The following is a 15,964-nucleotide window of genomic DNA, read 5'->3' as shown; positions in this document are numbered from 1 at the left end:
ACAAGTGTCATATTTTAGAGAATGCCATTTTAAGAGCAACTAAAACAGATTTGCCTGGCATTGACTTCAGCTTTCGTCTGTCTTGCAATCTGATTAATATTCTTTTGTATAAATTTTTTAAGTTGATTTTTAAGCCCAATCCAAAGAAGATTCACAAACTAATAAATTGTCGAACACGTTTTATATTATATGTAGTTGTTAAGCCGCTCCATTTGTAGCTATCTATCTACCTACAATATCCACGACTCCCTTTCAGAGCTATTTAGTAGTCCCAGTTGTAATAGTTTGTGTTTGTTTGGGTTTAATTTAAAAGTAAGTTTGATTTTTATTATAGCAAACTGCTATGAATAGCCACAGAAAGAATGGTAAAATCCAATCTTGAATACAAGTCAGAATTCACTCATTGTAGTCCAAATCTTCAAAAACTCTTTTGTAGCATTTATTCTTTCATTAATAAAAGTCATAAGAAAAGCTTATTTTAAGGATAAAATCATATTAGTTGTGAGTTGCATGCAGCTCACGGTGCAACAAACAACTCGTATTAGATAGATGCACAAACAATGACTGGGTCTTTAGTAAGTTTTAGTGCACGCTAATAGGATAGAGCAGTAAATTCCCCAGTTTTGGCCTCTATTAGCTGAACCATCTCTCGTGTTTGCATGCATATCGTGGTGATGTTTCAGATCTAATCCGGACCTAAAAGTAAGCATGCTGAATAGCTGGATTGATTAGACACTTGACAAGGTACAACGGGTAAGCGCTAGTGCCCTCTAAATACGCATCATAGCCTCTAGTCCCTAGTGCTGCTTCCTCTCCTCATACATGTATATTGCAATCGCTATACAGATAAGCCAGTCATAGATAACTGGAGATATCGAGTTGACTCTTCAGTTAGGTGGTGCTTTTTGCCATCCAATATCTGTCTAGCCTTTGTGAAGTGTCAAGGCTAGTGCTTGCTGGTAGTCAATATCTCTGTAGTATCTGTGAAGTATCAGCTCAGATTGTGTAATTTTATTGTCACCCCATCAGTTCAGACATCTCAATAGATCAAATTCTATGCTTATTTTTAAAGCTTGGAGAAACTTTCCTTGTTTTTTTCGATTGACTGCATTGGTTCCTGTTTTTAATAAAAAACTACCAACTATGCAATAGATAAAAATTTATACTTGGGCCTGTGGTAAGATCATTAACAGTCAGATGGAGATCTAGTCTTGTGACAAGCGAACGGAATTTAGACTGGGTACCTAACTCGTTCTTTTTTTGATTCCTCAGGCTAAACCAGTCTCGTAACAATTAGTTTCATTAGACTAGCACACTGTCTCTTTCCCATTGATCTCTCCGGGAACATAGTACTTGGTACTATACCCGATATATTAAGGGTCACAAAGGCCGCATTCCGATTCCCATACATTCATAGCAAGACTTGGCTCATCTACATTTATGTTACTCTGTTAATCCATCAGCTGCCTTATGCGAGTCATCATTGCTCACTTCTGATATCTCTGGAGACTCTCGTTCTTGCATCGATCAGCGTCCATATTGAATTGATATAAGTTTACTTTGCTCGCTCTATGACTCAATTGTTCTTGTTATATTGTGTGAACAACGGGCGCTATTTGCACAACCGTTGTTTGTTTAACTTCTCAAAGCTATTGAATGGATTTTAAGACCAAGGCATGTCGTGTATTAAGAATATCAGAGCTCTCCATTCCAACCGCTGGACTCGTAGAAATTCAGACCTCTCTCGTTGTCTCTCTCAGTTAGTCTCTCGCAGTCAGTCTCTCACAGTCGCGTGTCACATGAGCAGTAGTTCACTTTCCTGCAATCTGTTACTGAACAATAGCATTTTCTTCACCTTTCTGGCATTCTGGTTATCAGCCTTTCTATGGTAGTCGATCAACGATGGCAGAGTGATGCCAATCTTGTACCTTTATATGTATACCTTCTGTCATTTGAAGAGTTGTCCTCTCAACTCGTAACCTTATTCCTATCATCCTGAAAATACATTAACAATTGAAAGCATGTTTTAGGTTTGAAAATAAAACATCATTTGAAGAGTTTCGATGCATTTTTCGTTGTTCCTGTTGAAAACAACCATTTATTTTATGGCACTCCTCATCTTCTGGCACAAAGGGAGTGAGACCACATTATCGTTCTCGCCAAAGATAATATATTAGTTATTTTTACAGAGTGATTCCTTGCCTAGCTTCTCAGCGGCAACAGTGAAACTGCTTTTCATCCTTACTTTTCATGTCTTGACTGATCATGTAAAAATAGTAGAAGGCATTTATCGTAATTTCAGACTGTCACATCTACTCAGCTGTAAAACTATTATCTTTTCACTCGAGCCTCTGAAAGATATATTCTTACACTTGTTGCGCTTTCACCGAGATAGTGTTGCTGGTGTTGATTGGCTGTTTCTGTGACTATGAGGGTAGTGTTCAGTTTACTTGTCACTTGATAGTAGACCATTATTCTTTGGTATTTTCTTGTTTCGGCGTGTGTAACTGTCAATTTGTAGTTCTGGCATATGTATTAGTGCTGGGCACAAGTACTTCTTGGCCAACGAGTTTAGACTCGTCCCTTTCTGTTCGAGTTTTTCGAGTATCGGGTAGATGGTAGTACTCGGCACGAGCACTTCTCGGCCAACAAGTTTAGACTTGACCCCTTCTGTTCGAGTTTTTCGAGTATCGGGTAGATGGTACTGCTCGGCACGAGCACTTCTTGGCCAACAAGTTTTGTCTAAAATTTCCAACCATCAGACATATTCTAAAATTTACAATGCAGTTATAATTCTATTCAATTTATTTATTGTCTTTTACTATTTTTTTAATGACCAATATTCGTGCTTGCAGCCTTAACCCTTGGAAGTTTGAACCCCAACTGTCGGTTTTCAGGCATTGCGTAGAGTGTGTCAGAATCTCTATTGGGCGGAACTCCGGCATTCGCATAGCTTTGTTTACAAAAGCCGTTTTCGAAGTAACAGCGTGAACCAATCAAATTAATTTTTGCACAAGATATTAGACCAGAAATTTCACTTCTATTTGTAGCAGTTTTCAAATATCTTCACTTACTTTCTTCGTTTTAATAACAAATTTCATTTGAACAGCATCGCGAAAAAATCGACACGACTCGTTTGTTGGTGGGTCATAAGTGATTGTGATGCAAATAAAGAATTTGATAATATTAATTATAATTTTCTGGTCATTATATTTTGAGTCATAAAATAATGATGAACATGTGCTAAATGAATATGATGCTATTGAAAATGTTTTTACAAGTTTTTAAAATCGTACAAACTTTTATAGTTTTAGCCCGAATAATGGTTACGCACTGGTTTTTTTATGTTTGATGACATTTGCTGTGGGTTGCTGGACTATTTTTACTAGTGTTTTACCAAAAATCATTGTATTATTAGCCTGTTCAGATATATATCTTTAATAAAAATTTAAAAACTCCTGATCATGGACAGATTGATCAGGGTTACTGACACCCATTAACAAAAAGGCCAGGGTTAACGGGCGGGTTATCAAACAGTGTCTAGAGCGCAGGGCGCAATAAACCGAGTTTTTATCCACTCTACTCTACGGATCTGTGTACTATAACCCAAACTTGCAAGCCAAACCCGAACCCACAAGAACGAAGTACTCAAAATCTCTATTACCCGAGATTCGAGAGAAGATAAACCCGCGAGTTTAACGAGTTTTATTACCCGTGCTCAGCACTAATACGTATATCCTCGACTGACATGATACTGCTACTACTTTCATGTATATACTGAATGCTCAGCACTAATACGTATATCCTCTACTGACATGATACTGCTACTACTTTCATGTATATACTGAATGCTCAGCACTAATACGTATATCCTCTACTGACATGATACTGTTACTACTTTCATGTATATACTGAATGCTCAGCACTAATACGTATATCCTCTACTGACATGATACTGTTACTACTTTCATGTATATACTGAATGCTCAGCACTAATATGTATATCCTCGACTGACATGATGCTGTTACTACTTTCATGTATATACTGAATGCTTAGCACTAATACGTATATCCTCTACTGGCATGATACTGCTACTACTTTCATGTATATACTGAATGCTCAGCACTAATACGTATATCCTCGACTGACATGATACTGCTACTACTTTCATGTATATACTGAATGCTTAGCACTAATATGTATATCCTCGACTGACATGATACTGTTACTACTTTCATGTATATACTGAATGCTCAGCACTAATACGTATATCCTCTACTGACATGATACTGTTACTACTTTCATGTATATACTGAAAAGTTATTTGTGGTGATTCTAATTGCATATATTGTGTCTATGTCTATGTATTGTGTCTATGTCTATGTATTGTGTCTATGTATGTAACAATGTAGCTTCTAACACAATTAAAAGTGTCTACCTTGACCTATATCTGTTTTAATTATAGACTCAACAACGTGGCCATTTTAAAAACTAGAAATGCCCCTGTCATACAGCCCACGACCAAAGTGATAATGGAAAAAGAAAGGGTACTGCCGGTTGAGAAATGCAATATTAGCAGTCAAATGGCACTGCAGTGCAATAGGAGAACTGCAATGGTAGCCGTAATGTACTGGGTGTTATTATGTATAACAAACAGCAATAATGAAAGGAAAAGATTATATGTTTATATCTCTTCCCTGCAACAGGAGAAATGCAATATTAGAAGTTAAATGGCAAGCTGCTGTGTAATATACACAGGCTGGGGTGGCTGTATATCATTGGTCATAGCAACCAATATCAAGAAGTTGTGATATTTATCTAGATTTTTGTATTTATATCGAAAAAATTATTCTGAATTTAAAAATCTAACAGATTTTAGCTGGTTGTCATAGAAATAGATGTATATCTATAAGAAAATGTAGGCCTATTACTTAATTTTGCAGATATTAAAAACGGCTTGGCAGTACCGCGATATTGGGTACCGCGATATTAGGCACAGCCGCAGTATCAACAAAATATTTAGAAAAATAATAACAATAACATATTGCACACCATCGGTCACTATATACTTCGATCTTGTGAATTTGAATGCTTACTCTTATAACTAAATATTATAATAATCTCATAAAATCGAATAATTATTCTTACAATTAAATATTGTAATTATCTTATAAGAATCGTTAGAAAAATATCATCATCATTTCCTTTACTTTCACTGCTTTGGACATCGGTTGGAATACTAAAGTACTCATTATAAATGTCCAAAATGTCAGAGTCTTGTGGAGCCGGCAAAAAGAAACGATTACTTTTCAGTAGTTCTACGTTAATTATATATTGTATCGTTAAAAATCGTTAAAATAGAAAAAGAATCGTTTGAAAAATATCATCGTCATTTCCTTTCACTGCTTTGGACATCAGTTGGAATACCAGAGTACTCATTATAAGTGTCCAAAATGTTAGAGTCCAGTAGAATCGACAAAAGAGAAACGATTACTTTTCAATACTTCTACGTTAATTACATAAAACTTTCAACAATTGGACAATATCATAGACTAGTGAAATGTGCACGTTTTTTCTCGTGAAATGCGCACGACAATGGTTCTACTCTCTGTCACACGGCCTTATCGGCGTTGTGTTGGCCGGTCTTAATTTTGATTAAAATAGCCTTGTCAAGTTTTTATTTCGATTTTAGGTCAAATTAATCTGTCTATTTATGTATAATCCGATCAGATGGGTTAGTTGTAAGATATTGGAAACACTTTTCAAAGACTTGGTAACATATTGAAATAGGTTTATATGTGTTTTGTATCATTATTATACTTAAACGACTCTACACAAAAATGGTTAAGTTTGTTGAAGAGATTTCGGTACAAGAGTTTGGTCACAGCCGTTAGCGGATAATTTTTCGGGAGTTGTGTGCACATGCATTTATCATAAATCTCCCAAACAATCGTTTCGCTCGTGTTTGGTCGTGGGATTAGTTTACTTTGGGCCTATAAAAGTAAATCTCTGAAACTCAGAATTATTGGTCACAGTAGTATCTTACAGTCAAGATTCTGCTAGTGATCACCTCAACATGTGAACTTACTACCATACTCTGTATCATGTAATATTTGAGTGAATGTTGGATTCTACATTTCGAGCAGTTTCCAGCACACAAGGTTTGAAACTGCTCGAATCAACACAGTTTTGTAATTGGTATAATTGAAAATGTACAAAATACACCAGAATCATCAAAGATGCAAACCGAGTTATTTTGTGCTTAACCTAGTCTAATTTAGAATAATTTATGTTGGGTGTCTCTATGACCACCCCTACCTCCAACGCTATGTATTGCTGTAAAGTATTGATGACAATGTCCCTTTATTAATTATCCCACGACCAAACACGAGCGAAGCGATTGTTCGGGAGCTTTCTGATAAATGTATATGTGCACACAACTCACAAAAACTATTCATCAATGGCTGTCGCAAACCCTTGTACCGAAATCTCATCAACAAATTTAACCATTTTTCAATGGAGTTGTTCAAGTATAATAACGATACAAAACACATATAAACCTATTTAAATATGTTACCAAGTCTTTGAAATTTGTAGACAATATCCTAAACCTTACCCATCTGATCGGATTATACATAAATAGACAGATTAATTTGGCCTAAAATCGCTATTAAAACTTTGACAAGCCTTTTTTAATCAAAATTAAGACTGGCCAACGATACGCCGAGAAGACTGTGAGACAGAGAGTAGAACAATTAAGTCGTGCGCATTTCACGAAAAAAACGTGCGCATTTCACCAGTCTATAGCATTGTCGAATTGCCGAAGGTTTCTGTAACTAACATAGAAGTACTGAAAAGTAATCGTTTATCTTTTGCCGATTTCAAAGTAACTGACATTTTAAACAGTTATATAATGAGTACTTTAGTATTCCAACTGACGTCCAAAGTAGTGAAAGTAAAGGAAATGACAATGATATTTTTCTAACGATTCTTATAAGATTATTATGATGTTTAATTATAAGAATAATTATTTGATTTTATAAGATTTAATTATAAGAATAGTCATTTGAATTTAAAAGATCAAAGTATATAGTGACTGATGTTGGGCAATATGTTACTGTGATTATTTTTTCTAAACAATTTTGTTAAACAAATTTTCTAAAAATCTAGATAAATATCACAACTGCTTGATATTGGTTGCTATGACTTTTTGAAATGTAAACAAAATTGTGCATTGGTTTTCTATTATTACTGTATTACTATGTTAATAATATTGGTTATTCTAATAATATCAGTGCATTTTACTTCTAATATTGCATTTCTCCTATTGCAGGTGGAAGATATAAACATATAATCTTTTCCTTTCATTATTGCTGTTTGTTGTACATAATAACACCTAGCCTGTCTTGACTAACTGTTGTTTTTGCGGAGTTGTCCCCTGTCGAGCGGGCGAGCATTACAACAGCTTGTCACAAAACGTACTGAACCTGATGCATCAGCTGCACTTATTGGGAGTTGTTCTCTTCCGTCTATGCGGCTTGGTTGCGATGTTGCCGGTCGCTCCATTGGTAATCATAACGAATTGGCACAAAAATTTATGTAGATAAAAATAAGATTACAACGTTTAACCAGCGACCAGTCTTGGCGGTAAACTTTAGTAGAACTTGAGAACTTAGGCAACAACAGCGACTAAACATGTCGTTATATGTGTGCTCAGTCAGTTTTAATTCTATTTTCGTATCAGTCAGTTTTATTTGTTCTTATGGATTTTATTTTCAATTTATTTTATTGTTAAGTTCTACTAAAGTTTACAACAGAGACTGGTCTTTGGTAAAACGTTGTAATCTTATTTTTTTCTACATAAATTTTTGCGCGAAATCCGTTAAAATTACCAATGAAGCGACCGCCATAACATTGCAGCCAAACCGCATAAACGGAAGAGAACAACTCCCTTTCAGTGCAGCTGATGCATCAGTTGCAGTACGTCTTGTGACAAGCTGTTATGTCGCTCGCCCGCTCGACGGGGGGACAACTCTGCAAAAACAACAGTTTGTCAAGACAGGCTAAATAACACCTAGTACATTACAGCTACCTTTGCAGCTACCCTATTGCACTGCAGTGCCATTTGACTGCTAATATTGCATTTCTCAACTATCAGTACCCTTTTTTTCCAATATCACTTTGGTCGTGGGCTGTATGACAGGGGAATTTCTAGTCTACACTTTGGGTTTTTATGTGTAATTCGACCTTGTGCGCATACGAGTTGTATATGCTATAGGTAACCACCTGAAATATTTTCCGTTAGGTTTTTTGGCTAACAAATTAGTTGAACTACATTCTATTATAATATTTGCTCCAGTGTATGTCCAAAGCAAATCTCGGAGGAATGACCTCTTTGAACTCCCGTGTAAAAGCTGAGCAGTAACTAAAAGGAAGATGAGTGGTGCAACTCGTACTTTTTGACACCGTTACAAAGCTGATGTTTTTGTTGTCCGCCTGAGCTACATAACTATCTAGCCGATTTCCCCTTGACTAACATGCGGGCTTACACTAAGCTTACGCTAGGACCAATTGTACATGTTTGTTAGTACATATGTTTCAAATACGTAGTTTCACACTTCATTGTTAGTTCATCTTGTTCATCACCAAAGCTCTATTGCTTGATTTTAGGGTTTTCTACCAGAATCTGGATAAAAATAAGATTCCTTTTGAGTATGGCAGGTTGGTTAAAGCAGGCATGCTCGCATGCATTCGCTATTGCTCAACACTATATATTAGTTTACGTTAATCCCACCATGATACGCACTGGAATGTTTGATGAATTTGGATTTGTCTTCAGTAAGGAATCATTGCAATAGCTGCACAACTCAACTAACGTTAGGTTGTATATATCACTGCTTTAGTGTAATCAGTGATATATACAACTCAACTAACGTTAGGTTGTATATATCACTGCTTTAGTGTAATCAGTGATATATACAACTCAACTAACGTTAGGGTGTATATATCACTGCTTTAGTGTAATCAGTGATATGTACAACTCAACTAACGTTAGGTTGTATATATCACTTCTTTAGTGTAATCAGTGATATATACAACTCAACTAACGTTAGGTTGTATATATCACTGCTTTAGTGTAATCAGTGAGCAACTTTACAGTTTTATAAAGTTTTCAAGTAAATCATTGTTTCTGCATTATAATTATTGTAAATCGTATTAATTTTGCTCATTCCAATTGATGCTAAAGTCAGCAGTTGGCATTTGTTTGATTGGCTGTTGAGCCGTACCAAGAGTGGTGGCTGCCCACTCCTTACCAATATACTAGCTGCCAAGAATAGTGGCTGTCCACCCTTACCAACATGCTAGATGTCAAGAGTAGGGGTTGTCCACTCTTACAAATAAACTAGCTGTCACGAATAGAGGTTATCCACTCTTACTGGTCAATATACTAAATGTCAAGAGTCGTGGTTGCCCACTTCTACCAAATACACTAGCTGTCAAGAGTAGTGGTTGCCCACTTCTACCAATATACTAGCTGTCAAGAGTAGTGGTCGCCCACTTCTACCAATATACTAGCTGTCAAGAGTAGTGGTTGCCCATTTCTACCAATATACTAGCTGTCAAGAGTAGTGGTTGCCCACTTCTACCGATATACTAGCTGTCAAGAGTAGTGGTTATCCACCTTACCAATATACTAGCTGTCAAGAGTAGTGGTTGTCCACTCCTACCAATATACTAGTTGTCAAGAGTAGTGGTTGTCCACTCCTACCAATATACTAGTTGTCAAAAGTAGTGGTTGTCCAGTTCTACCAATATTCTAGCTGTCAAGAGCTGTGGCTATTGATGACTGTTACAAACCCGCTTGCATGCTTGTTTATTTGCAGTTCATGTTGTAGGTCAATTTACTCTTAGCAATGGATGGCTGCCTTTGTTGTTGCTCACCTTGTATGCTGCTTTGTAAGCTTCGCTCGATTTATCATTCGACCCGTTTCTTATCATGCTTTTTACAACAAATATGACCCAGTTTTTTTCTGATAGAGACTTCAAATTTTTATAATCGGATTGGAATGGGAAACTAATTAAGAATTGGCATTAGGAAGGCGGTATGCTGTCCCGCAGAGACACTATTATTGCTGCCACTCAAATGCTACCAATCAGTGCTGGCTATCAGAAGCCCAGCGGGTGAAGATTTGAGAAGCCTACTGTATGCTCTTGAATATATGCTGTTCCCTTTTTCAGTACTCTTCCTTCTCTCCAATCTCACTTTTCTTTCATAAGGCGCAGTGTCAAACTATATGGTAGCCTAGCTTGCATGAAATGATATAGCCTTGGTACCTCCCTCAGGACATGAAGAAATCAAGGGTGAATACAGTAAGTGCAGGTGGTCTGAATGGACACAGCTCAAAGTCAAGCTCTCCAGTAAGAAGAGGGAAACCAGAGAAAGGAAAGCCTAAAAAAGAGAATAACCATTTATCTCTTTCGGTAAGTCTACTGCATGTAATTTTCTGCAGATATTAAACTTTTAAGGCTTTGTTTTCACCCACCTGTTACATAACAACTTGCTCAAGATGTTTTTATTGATCATACATGTATGTCCTAGTCTAGTTCATCTCGTTTGTACCAAACTTTAACAGATGATTGATCATACATGTATATCCTAGTCTAGTTCATCTCGTTTGTACCAAACTTTAACAGATGATTGATCATACATGTATATCCTAGTCTAGTTCATCTCGTTTGTACCAAACTTTAACAGATGATTGATCATACATGTATATCCTAGTCTAATTCATCTCGTTTGTACCCAACTTTAACAGATGATTGATCATACATGTATATCCTAGTCTAGTTCATCTCGTTTGTACCAAACCTTAACAGATGATTGATCATACATGTATATCCTAGTCTAGTTCATCTCGTTTGTACCCAACTTTAACAGACGATTGATCATACATGTATATCCTAGTCTAGTTCATCTCGTTTGTACCAAACTTTAACAGATGATTGATCATACATGTATATCCTAGTCTAATTCATCTCGTTTGTACCCAACTTTAACAGATGATTGATCATACATGTATATCCTAGTCTAGTTCATCTCGTTTGTACCAAACTTTAACAGATGATTGATCATACATGTATATCCTAGTCTAATTCATCTCGTTTGTACCCAACTTTAACAGATGATTGATCATACATGTATATCCTAGTCTAGTTCATCTCGTTTGTACCCAACTTTAACAGATGATTGATCATACATGTATATCCTAGTCTAATTCATCTCGTTTGTACCCAACTTTAACAGATGATTGATCATACATGTATATCCTAGTCTAGTTCATCTCGTTTGTACCAAACTTTAACAGATGATTGATCATACATGTATATCCTAGTCTAGTTCATCTCGTTTGTACCAAACTTTAACAGACGATTGATCATACATGTATATCCTAGTCTAATTCATCTCGTTTGTACCAAACTTTAACAGATGATTGATCATACATGTATATCCTAGTCTAGTTCATCTCGTTTGCACCAAACTTTAACAGATGATTGATCATACATGTATATCCTAGTCTAATTCATCTCGTTTGTACCCAACTTTAACAGATGATTGATCATACATGTATATCCTAGTCTAATTCATCTCGTTTGTACCCAACTTTAACAGATGATTGATCATACATGTATATCCTAGTCTAATTCATCTCGTTTGTACCCAACTTTAACAGATGATTGATCATACATGTATATCCTAGTCTAGTTCTTCTCGTTTGTACCAAACTTTAACAGACGATTGATCATACATGTATATCCTAGTCTAGTTCATCTCGTTTGTACCCAACTTTAACAGATGATTGATCATACATGTATATCCTAGTCTAATTCATCTCGTTTGTACCCAACTTTAACAGATGATTGATCATACATGTATATCCTAGTCTAATTCATCTCGTTTGTACCCAACTTTAACAGATGATTGATCATACATGTATATCCTAGTCTAGTTCATCTCGTTTGTACCAAACTTTAACAGATGATTGATCATACATGTATATCCTAGTCTAGTTCATCTCGTTTGTACCCAACTTTAACAGACGATTGATCATACATGTATATCCTAGTCTAATTCATCTCGTTTGTACCAAACTTTAACAGATGATTGATCATACATGTATATCCTAGTCTAGTTCATCTCGTTTGCACCAAACTTTAACAGATGATTGATCATACATGTATATCCTAGTCTAATTCATCTCGTTTGTACCCAACTTTAACAGATGATTGATCATACATGTATATCCTAGTCTAATTCATCTCGTTTGTACCCAACTTTAACAGATGATTGATCATACATGTATATCCTAGTCTAATTCATCTCGTTTGTACCCAACTTTAACAGATGATTGATCATACATGTATATCCTAGTCTAGTTCTTCTCGTTTGTACCAAACTTTAACAGACGATTGATCATACATGTATATCCTAGTCTAGTTCATCTCGTTTGTACCCAACTTTAACAGATGATTGATCATACATGTATATCCTAGTCTAATTCATCTCGTTTGTACCCAACTTTAACAGATGATTGATCATACATGTATATCCTAGTCTAATTCATCTCGTTTGTACCCAACTTTAACAGATGATTGATCATACATGTATATCCTAGTCTAGTTCATCTCGTTTGTACCAAACTTTAACAGATGATTGATCATACATGTATATCCTAGTCTAGTTCATCTCGTTTGTACCCAACTTTAACAGATGATTGATCATACATGTATATCCTAGTCTAGTTCATCTCGTTTGTACCCAACTTTAACAGATGATTGATAATACATGTATATCCTAGTCTAATTCATCTCGTTTGTACCAAACTTTAACAGATGATTGATCATACATGTATATCCTAGTCTAGTTCATCTCGTTTGTACCCAACTTTAACAGATGATTGATCATACATGTATATCCTAGTCTAATTCATCTCGTTTGTACCCAACTTTAACAGATGATTGATCATACATGTATATCCTAGTCTAATTCATCTCGTTTGTACCAAACTTTAACAGATGATTGATCATACATGTATATCCTAGTCTAGTTCATCTCGTTTGTACCCAACTTTAACAGATGATTGATCATACATGTATATCCTAGTCTAATTCATCTCGTTTGTACCCAACTTTAACAGATGATTGATCATACATGTATATCCTAGTCTAATTCATCTCGTTTGTACCCAACTTTAACAGATGATTGCATACCTGGTTGACACTGCGGATGATGCTCGTGTATTCGCATGTGTAAGGAGTGTTTGATATCTGTGCCCGCCCCTTGTCGTGATCCGCTAGCTGATCACGAGAGAGTATGTTTTATAATGAAACCCGAAATGCGTCGAAACAAAGTATTTGGACCTGTAATAAAACTTGAATGTTTTTAGATAATACAATGCCATTCTGAGTATCAACTGTTTAACGAACCCAATTATTAAACATGAACACTAAAAGGATACAATTTACATTGCAAGTTTCATTATTTCTATTATTATTTGTAGTTTAGTAAATATCAACAACAAAAATTACGCTTGCATCTGATGATTCCAGAGTACTTTGCATTCCTTGCAAGGCCGATGCTAGGACTAGCGTTTTGCAGCGCCATCTGCTTCATCTCCAGTGCGCTTCATTCAGACTCTGTATCTATAACGGCTCAATGCGATTTGATTAGGCAGTTCATACACACCTTGCTTGTGGTACGTGATCAAGGTTAAAGGTACGGCCACAAGTAACGATTTTTCTGTTGGTTCTGACCGAAATCGCGAAATGAATGAAAAACACAAAATTATTTGGCCGAAGTTCACAGAATTGTCAGCGCTGTGCATGCACACCGAAATCGCCAACAAAATGCTTTTAATTGGCTAAACAAATGATTAACGAGCACGATTTTAGCAACTTTCGCAATTTATTTAGTCCGAGAATTGTATTACTTTAATGTATTCATTTATACGTTAATTATCATTAGAAGTGCACAGGGAGCTTCTTGACTGTTTGCTGTGCTAGACTAGACTAATTTATTTCACTGAAAGATTTTTGTCACAAACAAGTTAGCAATGAATCAGACGACACACAATAAGAGAAACAATATTATAGATTGCCACACTGAAAGCATAACAAGGAAACATTTCTGCACTAGCTTGTAAAAACTGTTGATTTACATAATGTGTTGCATCAGCTGACATACAGGTGTGATGATCATGAATAATCAAAGAATACAAACATTGGTACATTACAATTACGACACACAATAAAAGTACCTGTGCAATTCAACATAGTACATACGATGCAACTGCTTACGTTGCGATATTGTTGGTTTTTTATCATTCGGACACTATGGCTACAACTCTATGGCTACGACTCTATGGCTACAACTCTATGGCTACAACTCTATGGTTACAACTCTATGGCTACGACTCTATGGCTACAACTCTATGGCTACAACTCTATGGCTACAAATCGTTTCTTTTTTAATAATAATAATTTTTGTTTAGCAACAAAATTTCCGTTGTAGAAAGAGTTGCCATATTTAGTGCAATCATGTCAATTCCATCATATTTAGTATGCCGAATTGCGTTAGAATTTTTCTTGCGTGTCGCGTTATGTGCCTCGGACTACTGTATATAAATCTCGAAAGTTGCTAGAATCGTGCTCGCTAATAATTTTTTAGCCAATTGAAAGCATTTTGTCGAAAATTTCGGTGTGCATGCACAGCTCTAACAATTCTGTGAATTTCAGCCGAATAATTCTGGGTTTTCCTTTCTATTCGTGAATTCGGTTAGAGTCAACAAAAAAATCGTTACATGTGGCTGTACCTTTACACTGGCTTCGACAGCCACACAATGTACTATGCCTCTTCACAGCTGGTGCATTTTGGTGCTAATTATGGACACCGTTGTAGCAGAGTGAATCTATATATTTCTCAAAGTTGATCGTATGTATGTGTATATGTGTGTCCAGCTATAGCTATTAAAATCTTGGAAATTATATTATGCGTTTTGATGGATTTGAACTCACGGAGATCGTCACACAGGTTTAAAATGCAGGCGCTTTACCACTGAGTCATAAAAGGCGTAATGATTTAAGACGTTATCATTTACTGTATAGCAGTATGCGCACGCTAATTATTTTAACAATCCGCCCACGCGTTACAATGCCCCTGTTAAAAAACAGTTCTCGTAAGGTTCAATTACTATATCTGGGGTCAAGGTCAATTATTCTCACACGGACAATTATATTATCTCTGTGGGAAGAGCCTCGACATTGTCTCTCCGTTCAGTCAAAGACAGTACAATATCTCATTTTACATTTGTACCAGTATCGAGAGGTACCAGTATCAAGAGGTACCAGTATAAAGAGGTACCATTATCGAGAGGTACCAGTATCGTCGTATCCAACGTTTTGATGAATATTTTCTGGTGGAACAGTAACCTTCTTTGTACACACACACACTTCTATGCAAGAATTGTTATTATTAATTCAACAAATTCAGATTTTTTATTTTGTTTTTTCAGTTCGTATTTATTGTATCATTACCAAATGATCTTTTATTGTAATCATAGCAAAACCTACTTAATTTAGCCATTACTTGCTAATTATATCTCATTTATATCTAAACCCTTTTATAGTTGTTTTATTTTTTTAGTTTATTTGACCTGCAAAAAACATTTTTCTCAGGATTTGAAGTTTGAAAATTACAGTTGTTTGACAGAGTTTGAAAACCTTTACAGTTGTTTTTATTTTCTCAAATTGTTTCAACTACACAAAACATTTCTCATGATATGTAGTTTGAAAGTTAGAATGGCCAATGTTGTTATATGTTAAATACAAATAAATCTTTTGACCAAAGACTTATTACTCTGGCATTGCCGAGTAGTACAGCAAGTAAATCGTATATTTTAAATAAAG

The 15,964-nt window shown here is 35.8% G+C and overlaps 1 protein-coding gene across 1 annotated transcript in view; it reads left to right on the top strand.

Moving 5' to 3' along the window:
* Positions 1-703: 703 nt before the first annotated feature.
* Positions 704-15,964, top strand: part of LOC137393945 (cytospin-A-like) — a 63,668-nt gene continuing 48,407 nt past the window's right edge. Inside the window, exons 1-2 of the mRNA XM_068080661.1 lie at positions 704-753; positions 10,346-10,483. Coding sequence (XP_067936762.1) covers positions 10,349-10,483 — 135 coding nt within the window. The 5' untranslated portion in view covers positions 704-753; positions 10,346-10,348. The remainder of the gene's footprint in view (positions 754-10,345; positions 10,484-15,964) is intronic.

Source organism: Watersipora subatra, chromosome 1, assembly GCF_963576615.1.
Source record: "Watersipora subatra chromosome 1, tzWatSuba1.1, whole genome shotgun sequence".
Taxonomy (NCBI): domain Eukaryota; kingdom Metazoa; phylum Bryozoa; class Gymnolaemata; order Cheilostomatida; family Watersiporidae; genus Watersipora; species Watersipora subatra.
The sequence above is the reverse complement of the archived record's forward strand: the minus strand, read 5'-3'. Positions and strand labels throughout refer to the sequence as shown.